The 17,340-nt window shown below is 45.1% G+C and overlaps 1 protein-coding gene across 1 annotated transcript; it reads left to right on the top strand.

Moving 5' to 3' along the window:
- Positions 1-486: 486 nt before the first annotated feature.
- Positions 487-17,117, top strand: LOC144175637 (uncharacterized protein Rv1549-like). The gene is made up of 4 exons (XM_077704688.1): positions 487-664; positions 8,635-8,842; positions 13,020-13,126; positions 17,106-17,117. The coding sequence occupies exons 1-4, from the start codon at positions 542-544 to the stop codon at positions 17,115-17,117; spliced, it is 450 nt and encodes a 149-aa protein (XP_077560814.1). The 5' UTR covers positions 487-541.
- The last annotated feature ends 223 nt before the right edge of the window (positions 17,118-17,340 follow it).

Here is a 17,340-nt window from a genome sequence, read left to right as displayed (position 1 = left end):
ACACAGGCAGGTGATTTGTCATGACGGGGATGGTTCAGTGATTTCGTTCCCGCTGTGAAGCCTCCAGCTGGATCTTCGTTTTTTTTCCTGGATTACGTTTTTGCTTGTTCTTCTCATGGTTGCTAGCATGATAAAGCGTTCCTGTCCATGCTGGCAGATTTTAAGCGCCGTAGAAAAACGCGCAAATGGGTAGTTCAAAGGCCAATTGGATGGAGCCGAGATGAGTGCAAAAATGCAGAAACTAGTTGCTCTACATTTAGCCACAAGTATTTCTATTTACCTTTCATTCGCCTTTACGTATATTCACGTGGTCACATTAAAAATAAAAATGGCAGACGGGTTTCCAACATCGCTGCAGCTCTTTCGAAAGCATTCGTGACGTCATTGTTAGCGGCAACATTTTTTTTTTCTGGAATGATTCATAGATGTACAAAAAACAAGCACCTGGTTTTTGTTCAAGCAAGTACGTTTGCGGTCGTTTTGTATTTTAAAAACAGCGGTGTTGCTTATAACTTGTAAAGGTTCGGTTAGTCACAGCACAATGTCCGTTGAGGTAGAAAACTGCATTGTGAAGTCCTGCATCGAGGACAACATCATTCCGGACACAGACTTCGCTACCTTCTTCACCGACATCTGTGAAAAATATGAAGACAACGTGGCACTGGTGAGCTACAAATCCCATTTATTCGATACTAGCGGTATTATCTGGCGATTTCCGTTTGGGCCAGTATACTTATGACATAAATGGGTATAACTTCTTACTTTTCACAGTTCGGCAGTTCGCGTGAAGCTGGCCACTATTGGGAAGTCTCACCTGCTGTCAATACATAGGCTCTTAAAGGAGGCGTGTGGTAATTTGCAACACGTGGATCTGGTGTTTATTGTAACCATCACGAAACAAATTGTACAAAGAACAAATTGTATCAAACGAGTGCTTAAACGTGGGAAGTGTTATCTCAGTATGTATGAACGACACTCAGTAGTCATGGTTTTCTGAAATAACACGGGCTCTTACGGGAGGCGCAAGGTTGCACAAAGTCCCAACAGCTGGCAAACCCTATGCGAAAGCGGGAAATTTAACTGTATTCCACGTCCAGAAAGTTGTAACATAAAAGCTCCCTTTGGCAGCTTTGTACCCGTGTTAGGACAAAATCGTTAAGTTGGTTTTTCGAGAACTGTGCGGGCAGCATTTTCAAGCAAAAACGAATTGGATGTATCAATGGGCTGCATAATTAAGGCTAGCAGCGATGAGAAGAACAAGGAAAAATGAACATTGAGCACTGGAAAAACGACGTGCCAGGTGGAGGCTTCACAGCGGGAGCAAAATGACTGAATCGTCTCCATCATACCAAGCAGTTTTCCGAGATCCTGATTGTCCCTATCACGTGGGTGTCATAAAAAATTGTTGTAGAACAGTGCTTAGATATGTGAGTACGTTACAGATAGCAATAAATAGAAGGTGAATATCTCAAATTCCCTCCAATAAAAAAAATAAATTTCTGAAAAAAATATTTCACCGCTTTTCACTCTCTCCGTGCTGTAATTTTTAAAAAGTTTATTAATAATAGGCTTCTCAACCCTATTAAAAATTTGCTCATGAATTTTGAAGCTGTTTTAACACGAAGTGGGTAGGCACTGACGTAACCAGCAAGGCCTTGGGGTGCCGTCAGACGTGTCATTTCAAAAAAAGTGTTTTGCCCTTTTTACCGGCGTCGCAGGGTGAAATATTTAAAATTAGTTTTCTGCATTTGATTAGTAACTTTTACTAGCAAAAACTGATTTATTTATAACATCAGTAAAATATTTTGGGGGCATCTTTAGCAACACCGATTTCATCGCGAAATGCAGAATCGTTAAGTAGTTTTGGTTAGGGCCTTATCTTAAAAGTAGTTTTCAGATATTGTAAGGGCTACACATGTCAGGAAAAAGCGCTTCGGTGTGGGAAGGAGTGAGCAAAATAATCACGGATAGACAGAAGCACAACTTGCGCCTTTCCCTCGGTTGAAAGCTGAATTTCGAAAAATAGCGCTTTAGTGAGCCCCTACGCTATGACACAAACGTACTCTCGCAATTTCAAGACTGTAGGTCTAGCAATTTTGGCTGGGCGTTGAGGAGTCAATCAGTCAGTCAGCTAGTAAGTTAGACGGACAGTTCTAATTATGCCTATAGAAATGAGCTTCTATTTTGTTTAAGTATTGGTGGAAATCTACAAACTCTGTAATAACTTATCTTGCTTCGCTCATGGTGCCAATGCCTTACCAATGCGCGGTGCTATATAAAGTTAGAGTAAAATTTATAGCAGCTGCTACAGTTCCTACTAATTATGCTTGAAGGCCGTAGTCTTTTCGGGACACCCAAACACCCCAAACGTTTTACCTGTCTGTTTGTCTTTCCTAGGCTTTGCCACCCGGCAAAAGTCTACCATAATACTTAAAGGAGAATTGAGAATAGGCAAACCGTTCGCTTGGGTTGCTAAAACGTAATTTAGAACCGGCTCAATCACAGTTAAAAAGATTTTTTATTCAATTTAATTCGCCCTAAATTAGAGTAAGCTAGCGGCATTCTGGACCCTCATCAAGCCTACATCATATCAAACATTGAATGCTCGCAAAACCGTGCTGCTCGGTTTATTTGCTCTGATTATTCTTTCTTTTCCACTGTCACTAACTTGAAAAGCCTTGCTCAATGAGTGGATTTGGCCCTTCGCCAGAAACATGCGCGTTTATCGCTTTTTCACAAGCGTCATAATCACCAATGACTGCGTGAAGTTTTTTGAAAGCCCATCTGCTCTTTTTCCACGGCGCGATCACTTTACCAAAGTTAAGAGCCCACAATCTCATTCCCTTATTTTCGCACAATCATTCTTACCGCCACGAATGTTGAGTGGAATGACTTGCCAGCACATATTGCCACCGAAAAAAATCCAAATAAATTCATGCAGCTCTTGCACACTACTGTCACTAATTAGAATTTTTTTCTCTAGTTTTTACCTATTCTAGAAATTGTTTTAGTAGCTTGCGTACGTTGTTCTTGCTCTTGCTGCAGGCCATTTCTGGATACGCTGCCCCTTGTTATGTTCTCTTTTCTTTGTTTTTACGTGATACTGTTTTCTTTTTCAGCCAATATTATGGTCGAAAAAGTGTCAAGCAAATTCATGAGCTCTTGCACGCTATGTTCACAATTTATCTGATTGTTTACGATCGCTCAACGCGGCATGGCTGTAGTTTGTATTTGGGGTTTCTTCCCTTAGTTACAGCTAATTACTGGTTAATATGTGTCTGGTATTTTTGTCGATATTTTTGCATGATGGCTTGCCCCTTCCCCCTTACGTAATACCTTCCCCTAGAGGGCCTTAAGGGGTACTGTGAATAAATGAATAAATAAACCTTAACCAACACTAAATCTGCAAAAATTGTTCGTACTCCTCAACATTGTTCAGCAAAAAAAAAATGTCAGTCATACTCGAGCCAAAATATGAATGCATATATAGTACCTGCAGTGTTGTTTAATTGAAAATACATGACTGCTTGATTTTGCGATTGAAATAAAAAGATGCATTGAAAACTGTGTTTCGTTAAAAAACCGGTCGTGTCAACAAGTTGTGTTACTCACATTGTTACATCAACAGGGAAAGTTTCTGGAATGGTTCAAAACAGAGTTTTTATAGATTTTTGCGTCAATCGTCCAATCGGTGTTTTGTAAAAAAACCGTACTTGGAAATCCGTCTTTGTGCGTACACAACTGCAATCGGTACAGAAGGAAACGTCTTCCATTTTGTAATAGAACGTATTCGGTTTATGTCTATCCACAAGTTTCAGCCTTTTGTTAGGGAGCCTAAAATACCTACATCAGATCATTCTGCGATTGCTTGGACCGCTAGTCTATATTGGACATCTTTATTTACAGGCGAGTGTTCGAACTTAGCTCGGGATTATCCCCCGCAGTTAGAAATCTGAAGTAGCTTCCTATTTCCACCGAGTTGATGGTTATAAAACAAAAGCGATTTTTGTGTTTTACGTGAGGAGGCTGCGCGTGGCAAGAAGGCGTGCCGTAGTGCAGTGCTGCGTATAAATAAAACCACTCGGGTGTCTTTGTTCAAAATAAACAATTAACCTGAATAAACCGTAAGTGCCCAATTTGCTCAGTTAAATATACATTTCGTGGCGCCGAGTGGCAGGGGTACACTCTTAACGTGGGAAAATGATTCTATTCAGACATGCTGCTCCGCAGCAGTGCCTTGGATAAACCGCCAATCATTCTAGGATTATTTCAGGCAACGTAATATATCTCGGGGTATGGTACACCGTGATGAACGAATTGAACAAAACCTTTACGTTGTTAGAAATCAGAGAAAGAAATCACGTTTCCAATTTAAATTGGAACAGGTTTTTACAACTGCTTTATTGCCAACTGTATAGTACATCTGAAAGCCGGCGGTTTGCTGCCTAATATGAGCCGCTCTCTTGTTTAGGTAATTCTTTACCCGCCAATACTTAATAAGGAAGGTTAGTAATTGCATTCTCTGGAAGGTAGAGTACGCACTCTTTAACCTAAATTACCACGTGCCTCAGTAAAATATAAGCACACCCCCCAACTCACTCTCATCCTATATCCTTAAGTAGGAGTCACAGCTGAGAAATTGTGGATACTTATTTCATCGCCGGTGTCCATACTGCCTCCCTAAATAAGCCCTAGACCCAGATGTCATCAATCTTCCAGTGTGCATCCTGAATGAATTAGCCCCCTCTCCCATCCCATCTACCTAATACAGCACCGCGGCACTGTGGCTGTTCCAACCAGGTAACACATAATTCGGAGCCCTCAGGTTACTGGTACTTGTATCCATTTACGAATTGTCACTTCAGCAATCCCTATTTAGCTGTACCAACCAGGTCGTGGGTTTATACGGGTCTTCTCCCGAGTCAGCGCATCGAATGCTCTCTGCACCGCTCAGTCATCTTGGAGTATAGCGACAGAATCACTTGCAGGAAACACGAGCATAGCGACAAATAGGCGTTTATCTGCACAAGCAGAGCTCCTTCAGATCCGCGATCTTCTTGTGCAAACAATTGATCTTCTGCAGCTTCTATTGAGTGCCAATCTGCACCGCTTCATCTGCAGCTAACGAAACTTTCCGACAGAAATTTACATGTAATTCGCGTTCTCTCGGAATCTGGGGCGTACTTACAACTGTTTCCTGCTAAGCTTACGCGACATGGTGGCATAGCGACCGCTTTTGTGTTATGCGGGCTTCAGAAGCCGGTATACTCCTCATACGTGTAGAATACGCCACCGCTTTTGCGCCACCTTTAGCGGATATGTACCTCGCCAGTGCAAATGAATGTCCTCGCCGCGCACCAAACCATTCGCCTCTCGGCGCGTGTTATAAGTCCCCAGTCGGATCATCTCATTATCGTTGGCGTTGTACAGGTGGCTTAGTCGGGGGCTGTTACATACTTGTGGCCAGCATGTTTTTGGGTTATATTCACGTCAAGTTCACTTTTATGACATGCCCTAACAGGTAGTCTGCACGTCAGATACTGGCATTCAGAATTCGAGACCCGCCAAGCATCTAGCCCCTCGCCTCCTGCGGACCTCCTGCTAGCCAGATTTGATGTCCTTGTCCTACAAAGAGCAAGATTCTTTGTAAAACTGTAGTTGAACTTAAAATGTAAACCCTCTGCGGTGGTTCAGTAGCTAGGGCGGTATACTGCTGAGCCAAAGAGCGCGGGGTTCATCTCGGCCGCGGCGGCTGCTCGTATGATAGGGGCGAAAAGCGCAAACACCCATGTGCCGAGATTTCGGTGCACCTCGAGGATCTTGAGTTGGTCGATATTTGTACGGAGCATTCAACTGTGACTCGCTCGTACCCCGGTTGTAACTTCGGTGCGATAAAACCCAATAAATGTTTGTTTTTGAACACCAGTTCGCATTTTTTAATCAATAACTGATTGATTGTAGGTTTAACGCACCGATGCAACGCAGGCGATGAGGCGTGCCGTAGCGGAAGACTCCGGATTAATTTTGACAACTTGGGGATCTTTAAAGTGCTCTTAAATTTTGCACCCATGGGCGTTTTTGCTTTTCGCCTCCATAAGGCGACCGCCGCGGCCAAATCAAACCCGCGTCCTCGTGCTCAGCAGCGATACGTCTTAGCCACTGAGCCACCGGGATGGGTCAATCAATAACTGGAGGCACGCGTAGGCCCAAATGGACATGATTGAAAAAAGTATCAAAGACAGCCTCGCAATTAGCATAAAAATTCAATGTTCGCGCCACGTAATATTTGAAGACACGTTTGTATATCAACCAGCACTTTTAGTCTACGTGCTGTTACCGGTCGGGATAGAAAACTATCAGTGTTCCAATTGAAGCATCCTAGCTCACTTCGTTTTTACAGCTTGCGCGCGTCTGTACGTGAGAATGGTTTAAAAGAATGTTTTTGGTTTGGAACTTCGCAGAACGTCGACAGGGCTATTTGAAGCTTTCATTCACTTGAGGGGAAAGTAACATTTACCGGCTGTTCTCTCAAAATGCTTCTTTGGTCGGCTATCAATCAGCACACGAGGCAAAATTTTGTGAAATGGTTAGAGCAAATCTTCGTAGGGTTTCGGCCCCCAGACACAACCCACAAATTACATAATGCTCCAGTGAACTGGGCATTATGCTAGGGGTATTTGTTGCAGTGAAATCGTGCTGGCACTAAAGACTGCACGAGCATTATAAGGCGCAGTGACATGCAAAGGAGCAGACCAAGTCTATGAGGCAGTGGTGGTGGTGAAGGTTTGACATATCTGTCCCAACAGTCGTTTGTGCTTTTATAGATTATTTGTTGCAGGCAGTTAGGAGGTGAAAACATTTCGCCGCCTCCACGTCCAAAATTATCCCTGATAGTTTTGCTTCCCCTCAAAAAATCCGCTTTGTAGAGTACTGTGTCTGGGAGTTGCGCCATACAGGAACCGGAAACGCCCAAAACCCCATTCAGGTATCAGATAGTACTATGGCTTGAACAACATGTTGCCGAGTAAAATTGACGTTCTTCTGACGCGGGTCTTGGGCCTATGACTTAAACGCGCAGCAGTACCTGCGCCATATGGCGCTGATGTAGGAATTCTCTCTTTGAATCTTCAAATATTATTTAAGTTTGTCCGGTGCTTTAGATTTCAGTTCAATTTCATTGTGTTTATGTCTGCGTGTTCACACAGTTTTGTGTAGTTCCTAGCGAGTCCAAAACTGCGCTATTACTAGAAATGCAATGGACGAAAACGCAAAACCTTCTCTGGAAGAGTTCTCAGCTGTGAAAATTTGAAATGAAAGTTCCCGTTCAATCTTGAAATTTCGCCACACTACGAAAAAGTGAGAGGTTGTAGGAAGGATGTAGGATGTTCACTTTGACCCATTAGTCTTCGGCAAATCTTGCATCGCTGGCAGTTGGCCACGTAATGGCTCTCCGGGTAGGTTTCGCAGTAGTGGCCAAGGTAATTATAAAAAATTATTACTCTAATTACACGTGCTTCACATAAGGCAACAATAAATAACAACTTTTTAGCAGCCACGCAGCATCTAAAAAGTAAATTCAAATTATAGCAGCTAGAGCATCAAAATGACTCACGCCAACAGCTTTTTATATAAAGCGCGGCCACGCAACCAAATTAGGGGGTACAAACTCTAACATTTGCATAGAGCGCTTTAGAAGGAGACTTTTGTTTTAGAATTGAGCACGCTTAAGTACGGGTTTTAGTGGAACAGGTTGAGCTCAGACGGGATGGTCGTTTTCAAAATGTACCCTTGCGTGTACAAGGCCCTGTCTTTCTTCTGCCGTCCGAATAGAAAGATAAAGCACCGGGGTTCCTTGCCGTTTTAACTGCACTGTGAACACAACGTCTGATTTTAGATGCGAAGCAGCTTACGGTCGAGCATGTTCCCTCCGCCGTTGTGTGGGCGCCATTGTGCGGCGTTAACACCCCAATGCGCATGCCTGGCCAGACACCGCTGATGATGATTGTGGCAGGATTCCCCTAGGGATTGGCCAACCACAGAATCCATCACGAGAGAGCTGCACGTTCAACCACCGCCGTCATCTTCCCGTAGGAGAACCCTGAATAGTCTGCAATGCATGCCTCCTCTCCTCTCCGAAGCTCTGCGATTGCACAGCGAATGGAAACAGCTGCCGCTCCACGCGCTATAATAGGAAGCAGCTTAGGGTTAGACAAGCGACGGTAGCCGCTGCATACTACGCTGGGGGCGCGACTGTAGCTCCGTGGTATAAATGACGCGCGCGCGTGCTCCGCTCCCCTCATTCTCCTCCCGCAGCCGCGCGATGGAACTACCAATGGGAACTTATGTCGACCTCATGGCTGCTTCGCATACTACTCATTGTTCTCCTGCGGAAAGATGGTGAAATTTTTTAATTTTTTTTATTGAGAGTACCGAAGGCGTGGTGTGCAAATGGTGTCCTCATTTGCGCACTTGACAAGTTATTTGCTTCCGAATCTTTGTTTCCCAACCAAGCGTAGGAGTAAACACTAAAGTTGAACAAGCATACAAACATGTAAACACAATTGTATCTTGGGACATAAGACGAATACGTGTAACCGCACTCTTGAGGACCTGCATGCGGTCGTAATATTTCAGGTGGACGCTTATACCGATGAAAAGTGCACATTCGGCGAGCTCTGCGATGCCTTCAGGCAAGTGGCTGGAGGGCTCATTGAGCTTGGTGTGCGGCCGGGTGATAGCGTCGGCTTCCACTGTTCCAATGGCACTGAGCTTGTGGTTGCGCTGTGTGGAAGTTTCCTTGCCGGTGGTACCGCCGTCTTCGCCAAGACCAACCTTACCGCAGGTATCTTAACTTTATATCGATTTTTTTAATCATCTTTTCATAGGCCGATGTGTTTTTGTGAAAGCACGCAGAACCACTAACTACAAAAAGATTTCTTCGAACCATTTCCATACGCTTGCCCTTGTGGTACTCCGGACCTTAACGTGTTGCACTGAATAGATTGTCAATTTCTACAAGGGCAAAAATACATACTAACAGGATTTGTCATCTGGCAATGTAGTGGTTGTTCCGGTGGTTAATCGCTGAACTAGAAATAACCCAAAAAACTGCCGATTTTTCTTGATGCGCAAACCTACCTAGAAGTTTCTATATGTCCAGGATGAACTTGTTACACCTCCTAATCCGGTATCTGGTGTTCGTAACTTAAAGGGACACTGGAGTGAATTTGTCAAGCTCCCGTTTTTGCTTGCACTGCGTAGACTGGCTCAAATTAGCACACTTTTCATCGTTTATCCGGTTGACAAATCGGTAATTATTTTACAAAGCGCGAAAGAAGAAAAACTACCATGCGCGGTTTGCGGCGGCCGCACCAACTAAAGCAGTGACGTTAGGAGGAGCGGGCACCGTGATTGAACTATGCCCAAGGTGAGCAACCAAACAAGTTTTTTGTTTCGGTTTCTGTTCTGTAAAACACAACCGGTGGCGTTGTTGGATGGGCATTCTCAATAAGTCAGTAATCATCGTACCACGCTTCTGCCATGTTTTCAGCTGTAAAAATGCATAAAGATAAGCCTCCCAGGACGGCTTGGAATCGTAGCATTCACTAGCCGAGGCCTACGCAGTGCATGGACGCCCTCAGCATACCCGCAGACGCCCAAATGTCATGCGCTTTTCCCCCATATTTGGAGCTTGCCTCACTCATGCCTGTACCGTAAAAAGCGTGGTCGCACTAGGCCAAGGGTCTGTTGATTCTGGCCTGTGCCCACTGCCCGCAAGCAGTCGGTGCTTATGGCAACAGCAAGCCAACGAGAACTCGCTAGCGCGCCAGTGCCAGCCTGCGCGCCTTCTGTGAACTAGTTCGTGGAGCCACGAACGTTTCGGCCCAAGAAAAGGTGAACTCAATGTAGAAAACATCGGCAGAAAAGGGGAAAGTTAACTTAAAAAAAAAGCACGTACCCGCGGGGACTCGAACTCGTGACTTGCAAAACACTTGCCGCAACACACCTAGCGTCCCAGACCGCTCGGCCACGGGACGCGCTCCGCCGACTGTGGTAATATAAGGTATATATTGTACAACAAGTTTACACTTTTATTTCGTTTTGGCATTTCAAACAGCTTAGGTGACTATTTCTTGTATTGCGCTCGTGCAGTAAGCGTCCCCCGAGTTTCCACAATAGCTCACGTCTACCAATTGTATTTCGTAGACGGAAAAGCGTTCGCAGATGCGTAGTCGTGCTGCTGACCGCTGTGCTTGTTCGCCCAGCGCAAAAACGTGCTCCCCGCAACCTATTTTTACTGTGTACGGTAAACATATCAGTTGATTTTATTTCCTTAGTACCTATATTGACTTCGCTGACTCTTCTCCCGCCTTCAAGAGGCCTTATATTTTCCTACTGGCGTACCAGTCAGCGAAGCGCCGCATGTGCGCTTGTGCAGCGCTTGTGTGAAGCGACCTTGACTTGGAGCTAGATACAGTGTACAAACTAACCAAGTAAAGAAAGGCCCATCTTTCCATTCACAAACGTGTCCTGGCTTCGTTTCAGCTGAGTGAACGAATTGCGACGACCCGTCGGCGGCCGGCGGACGAAACGCTGGGCCGACTGACTCTGTCTGAAGGCCGGGGAGCCGTGCAGTAGCGCAGCCAATTGCGAGCTCGGCTCCTCTCGACGTCACACGAAAACGCCGCAGAAAATGGGCGAGCGTAAAGAGAGGAGGATAGCATTTTCGAATTAATTTTTCGACTAAATAAAATCGCGTAAACGCGCCCAGAGTGGTCGTAACATGGCCTGGGGACTCCGAACTACAATTTGCGCAAGTAATCCCGCAATGTTTACATATCACTTCAGTGTCCCTTTAAAAAGTAAACCTATGTCTTGAAGCAATGTCTGCTGGAAATATATTCGAAAATCACACAGTCACATAAAGCCCAGGTTTACTTGGTATTGGTTTAGTTTTCTTTGGCATATATCTTTGCGAAACTCCCAACGTACTCAGATAGTCAGCATGAGCCCGAAATTAAGAGCGAGGAAGAGCACACGGCCATATTTGGGGAGGGGTAGAAGGGAAGACGAGAAAGAGGTGACCTTCACTCAGTCGTGAATGGGACTCAGTTTAGATGATGGGTTATGTCTTGGGAAGGGGCCTGTAAACACCATCTCACACAACCCTTGCCAGGGCGCTTCTAATTAAAAAAAGACACGGGGCATGTAGGAAATTGATGTCTCCTGAATCTGGGAGAGACGAGTTAAGGGGCAGAGCACGCAGCAAAAAATCACGAGAGGAGGCCACAGCTGCACAGCGTCAAGTTAGTTGTTTTAAAGACGATAGTTTTTCTTAGAATACTGGAACGCAGAAATCTTGGTCTGTCTGTGTGTCTGTCTGCCTGTCGGTGACTCTATTCAGTCACCTACCCAAGGTGAAACAGTACCTGCGCAATAGTCTTAAATACCCACAGCCAAATTTAAACGTCTAAGTCCGGTGGCAATTTTCATACTTGTCAACACTCGTGAACAATAACACGAGATTACGCAAATGTTTTGTTATGGATGTTTTGTTTTGCGATAGGAAATGAAATGCTACACCAGCTGCAGAAAACCGTCGCCCGCTGTTATTCGTACTCCTGGCAGCATTTGAGAAATCAAACGGCAACAGCAACGCAAAGTTCACTATATAGGTTCCACGTTTCACTTGAAACGCTTGTGGAGTAGGGCAACGTGGTTCTATAAACGTTGTAGTAAAGTGCATCGATTCAGGCATGTTTCCGCAGTACGGCAGCGCTGCCATCGAGGCACCCGACTTGGAGCAGTGGAACGCGGTAAATTTAAATTGACGTGAAGCAACGTCTAGCGTGTTATCTTCGGAGGAACGAGAAGGTAGAGAAACAGCATGAGAGGTCAGCGGGCAAGAGAAGGGAGATTTATCTTGTCAGGGGCGCCAGTCGACTATCGTCATTTGTCGACATTAGCAGCGAAAGGAGCAGATCGTGGCGATTTTCTATTTCTTAGAAAACATTTTGGTGGCAATGAAGACAGTATGGTGAGGCTCAAAAGTGCGAGCGCAACTATTTCTGCAGTGTGGCGGCTGCGAGTGCATACATTAGCGATACCCTTCTTCTTCGGAGCAGGGCATCGTGGGGACAGAAAACAGGTAACTCTGTGGAGTGCACCGGTACTGGGCGTGGCTTTAGAGCGACGCAGTCAGGAAGAGGTGACAAGGGAGAAGCAGTGCAAGCGGCAGATGGTTTTGTGGTGTCGAACGCAACACAGCCGCTCCCTCCGCGAATCACGTAGGCACCTTTCACGGCCAAGACGCAGGGGCCTCATGCACTCCTTTCCAACGGGGGCCGAACGGGTTGCTCTCATAGTACGACTTTCGCGCAGGACTTCGTTAAAGTGAAACGGCAGAATGGTGGCAATGCTGGTCGCCTGTGTCTCGGAGACAAGTCATTGCGGAAAATCGACACACGCTTTTCCACGACAAACAGTGCAATTCTCAGGTAATCTTGTATCAGGACTTATAAAATATTTTTTCTCAGGCTCATGGACCTCCGCATGTGTTGAGAATAAATAAATAGGATAATCCATCGCTGCTTTTCGTCCGTTTTGGTGCTGTGTGCCCAAACTCCCAGTAAAAACGCTTTGAATTGGTGAATGTTTACCATTTTGTTAAATATTGTATGCCGCCAGACACAACTGCACTCTCGGAATTCTCCTTTTCTAAGTAATTGTTTCTGGAGGAAAGGGCAAACGTCTCCTTCGTGCATACAAGGGAGCATCCCTCAACGAGCGCACCGCATGAATATCTTCGAATAGCTGTCAAAAGAACCAATTTTTGGCCTGAACGTGCCCTTACGGTATTGTTTTGCATATTGAGACTATGTAGCATTGCCTCCTTTATATACATCAAATCAGTTTATAAGTTGTAACTCCTTTTTAAAATGGAAAATAAACTGACTGGCATACTAAAAAGTGAATGAATGTATTCAGCTCTAATAAAGTGCATAATACTTTTTTTACAGATGAGGTCTACTACCAGTTCAGAAGCACCAGCCCAGTGGTGGTATTTTGCGACTTTGACAAATACAATAAAGTCAGAGCGGCTTGCCAAGAGATTTCGCCTGTGAAGGTAACATTCTGTGAAAACAATAGTCATTATTTCAGCAGTGATTGGATGCTTATATGGGCACGTCGATACTGTCAAGGGTTATTGATTTGTCTTTCCAGAGATCGGTGTCGCAAAATTTAAGTCTGGAGTGCAACATGTATTTCAATAAAAATTATAAGCCGCTTGGCTGCCGTAACACCAGAATACCGTCTGAAAGGAACAATTTATTTGGATTAGTAACGACGTTTGACGCGGCGACACTGTGCAGGCAATGAGGTGCGACATAGTGGTGGGCTCAGGATTAATGTTTCCTACGGGGGAATCTTTACGTGGGCCCAAATCTCGAGTACACGGGTGTATTCACTTGTCGCCTCCACCAGAAAAGCGGCTGCAGTAGGAGGTAAACTAACTCTAGAGTGTCGCACATTCTGTGTTATCAAGCGTAGTGCAAATACCACATAGCGGATATGTGCCCAATGTGGTACTGTATTAGTTTGTTTGGCCTAGAATACGCATACACCTGGGCAGCGCTTTCACAGCCGAACTTGGTAGTGAATGGGCTGTAGATAATTGACTGAACGAATAAACTTTTTTCTTGGTGCATGGCTCAGCAAGAACCGTCTAAGCGTTGGTAATTCCCTGTACAGTTGAACGTTGTTATAACGAACGCTGACATGGCGAATTGTCGGCTATAGCGAATAAAATATGAACTTCGGTGGCTCACGCTCATTTCAATGAGACATAATTTTATAACGAAACTGAACCAGTGCAATCCTCTCCAGATATCATATATAGCGAAGAAATGTTTGACCAGGGGTCTGAGAAGCCACCTGGAAAAACCCCCGTAGTCCGAAACTGCAGAAGTATAAAGGCCCTTTTGTTCGTAGACACTGTAGAAAACTTTATCCTGCCCAGTGTTGTGAGTAACCACCAGACGAAGATAACATGCTTAACCAAAAAAATAAATACGCAGACCTGTTGTTTCAACCAAAATTTGTTGTCTTGTAATTTCACAAACTCATGTTCTGGTTCATTGAGCATTAAATGCAACAAGGAGATGGGTAAGGCTGACCTTGCTATAGCGAGTTAGAATCCTTTAAAAATGCAGTTTTGTATGAAGTATTTTTGCGCGAGAAAGATGATCGATTAGTTATAGCTGGTTCTTACCGCTACTGTTACAACGAACATTGCTTATATCGAAATAATTTGCTGTCTGGGTCGTTATAACGAGGTTCAACTGCGTATGATATTTTGTGGGCGTGCTTCCCTTTACTAAAAAACCGCAGCATCAACTGTCGGATCTATAGCAAACTGCGGGTACGCCAACCAGTAGCCGCATCTTGCTATATAATGAGTACCTCTAGAAATGGCTATCGCTTCATAAGGTCAGATATCAAAATTTAAGGTTACTACACACGTTTATTTTACGCTTAATAATTGGTAACCTAACGGTAGGCCTCATGAAGTTCCCAGCAATGGCATGTTCATAGAACGCCGACCTGTGTAAGAGCTAATTACTTTCCTCCGACAAAGTTACGTTAGGCTTTGCGAAGGGCCGTCGCAAGTAACATGGCTCCTATCCCGTCTCCGCATTGAAAATAAGAAGCGAGTTATTACTGCAAAACACAAGAACCTTAACGGTACATTCCTCATGGTTCACCATACCGTCTTCGCATGACAGACGTCACAAAGTTCAAGGCCGAACCGGCCAAGGTAACGTGTCAACGCGGAATCCGCAAAGTCGTCATTCTGTGAAGAACCGTCGTTGTTACCCGGTCAAGAAAATGGCCGTCGCTGTAACGGGTTAAGGAACAAATAGTACAGCCCGCTTCTTAAGAGAAAGACGGTTAAAGCGCGAAACTCGTTTCGATGCTCAGTCAAAGTAGAAAATCCAAAGCGCTTACACCATATCAGGATGGCGCAGTCGCGTAGACGTCGGCTTCATAGCTGAAGCGACCCAGGTTTCATTCCGATAACGGGGAGAGTTTTTTGATATGAACCTGTTTTATTCCGGGATTAAGGAAGATTTTCCTAACGCCATATCCGTCACGGAAGTGCCACCAGTGCAACGAGGCAAGCGGCCTGTAAAAGCTGCACCCCTGGACAGAGGGTATTCTTGCGGGGAAGCAACCTCTATTACTGAGAAGAACCTTATACTTCGGGTTGTTGGTTTTCGGGTTTTGTATTTTAACATGAAATGGTTTTATGTCGGGATGCACCAAGATTTTACTGACGTCATATCCGTCACGGAAACGACGGCAGTACACCTTTGCCGAAGCGACCCGGCAGCAGGACGTCACTCGCCAAGTACACCCACAAGACAGCTGCCGAGACGCAAACCATGCCCAGCTTGAGATTTTGGTGCAGATTCCACTTTTGTATTTTACCGATTCCGATAACAGATGAGTCAACCACAGCTTCTTTCTGTTTTCGTCATCATTATAGTCACGTTCCCTACCATTGTCCGAAGTCGGCTTTCCTGCAGTGCGTTTGGTTACGGCACCGCCATTAGCGACACCAAGAATGCATTGGTTTAAAAACCACTTTCTCATCCGTTTTTATTTGAAAATGGGTCTCCTCATACTGCCCTACAAGCTTCAATATCACTCTTGTAGCGCACCATGCACATGCGGGTGACACGCTGCAACACACTACCGTCTAAAACATTTGTATTTGGTTGATTCTAAATGGGAACAAAGAATAAACCTTGAAATTATTGATTGATTGATTGTAGGCTTTAACGCGCCGACACAACCCAGGCGATGACGCGCGCCGTAGTGGAGGGCTCCGGATGAATTTTGACCACCTGTGGCTCTTTAACGTGCGCCGAAATCTCGTACACATAGGCGTTGTTGCTTTTTGCCTTTATCAAAAAAGCAGCCGCCGGGGCCGGGAATGGAACGCGCGACCTCCTGCTCCCCAGCGCAACGCCTTAGCCACTGAGCCGCCGCGGCGGGTCGTTGAAATTATTCCCGCATGAAACACTCCCTGGAAATTTCGTATCGTACTATGCCGGAAAAACGCAACTGAGGAACATGAAGGTGTCAAATACCTCATTCATAAAGCCCAAAGGTGGCTTATTATTTTCCTGGTGGATAGGAGCGAATGAAAATGAAGAGGCAAATGATCAGCAGAGTAATACTGACACGATAGCTCTAGAGGGGTGATCATCCGTTAAAAACACGAGGCAAGTTGAACAAAAAGCAGCGCCATACCATTGCCACCATACTTTTACGGAAGGAAATGGTTCTAGTGAAGTAAGGGCTTTTTCCTGAAAGTAGCCAACATTCTATGGAATGTTTGGACCTTATTAGGTGGGCAGCTGAGCTGAAATCTTGCCGCGGAAAAATTCGTAAAGGACGGGATTGATTGATTGATTGTAGGGTTTAACGCACCGACGCAACCCAGGCGATGACGCGCGCCATAGTGGATGGCTCCGGATTAATTTTGACTACCTGAGGATCTTTAAGGTCCGCCGAAATCTCGTACACACGGGCGTTTTTGCTTTTCGCCTCCATCAGAAAAGCAGCCGCCGCGGCCTGGAATCGAACACGCGAAAAGGACGGGATATTTCCCATCCTTTGTTGTGAGATCTTTCTTCAAAAGCGGGATCAGCTTGGAGTTAATTCAACTGGCCCATTCTGTAATAGTTTCGCGCACAGTAAAATTCAGCCTGAGTGTTTTTCTAGAGAACTGGGCTATGCGGCAAATTTCTGGTACCTACAGCGTTTTAGTCAACGCTCAAAGAAGAACTGGGTTCGGGTTGATTCCTTCAGTAGACCCCAAAAATGCTCAAGAACTAAGCAGGCTGTCAGATGTTGACAAAGGCGAGAATAAGATGTGACAAAACCACCCTATGGCATACGCATACCTTCTTTTTTTCTCTGGACCGTGCCGAGAGCGCCTATGACGTGCAAGGACGGTCAAATAGCCAGGAACCCTCGAATAGAGAACCATCTGCTTGCATTCTAAACGCAACAGCATATGCTTTCCCTTGCAGCGCAGTTTATGAGAAGCACTTGTTTTGAGAGGGTATAGGTACTGCACGCTCAGATATGGCGCGTGGGTAGCTGTAAAAATAACCAGGTAGTTTTTTTATCGCGAACGTGTTGTGATATATCCTTCGAGAGACACCCTTACGGTTTAACGAAAAGCTAGTTGGCGCATAACGGCCCCCTCGTACTGAAACGTGTTTACTCCTGGTTGCCCATTGTCTGATATATCTGTTGAGAGAC

The sequence above is a fragment of the Haemaphysalis longicornis genome, unplaced genomic scaffold, assembly GCF_048455015.1.
Source record: "Haemaphysalis longicornis isolate Haplotype H1 unplaced genomic scaffold, Haemaphysalis longicornis Haplotype H1 scaffold_3, whole genome shotgun sequence".
In the NCBI taxonomy this organism is placed as follows: Eukaryota; Metazoa; Arthropoda; class Arachnida; order Ixodida; family Ixodidae; genus Haemaphysalis; species Haemaphysalis longicornis.
This window is presented reverse-complemented; position numbering and strand designations above follow the sequence as displayed.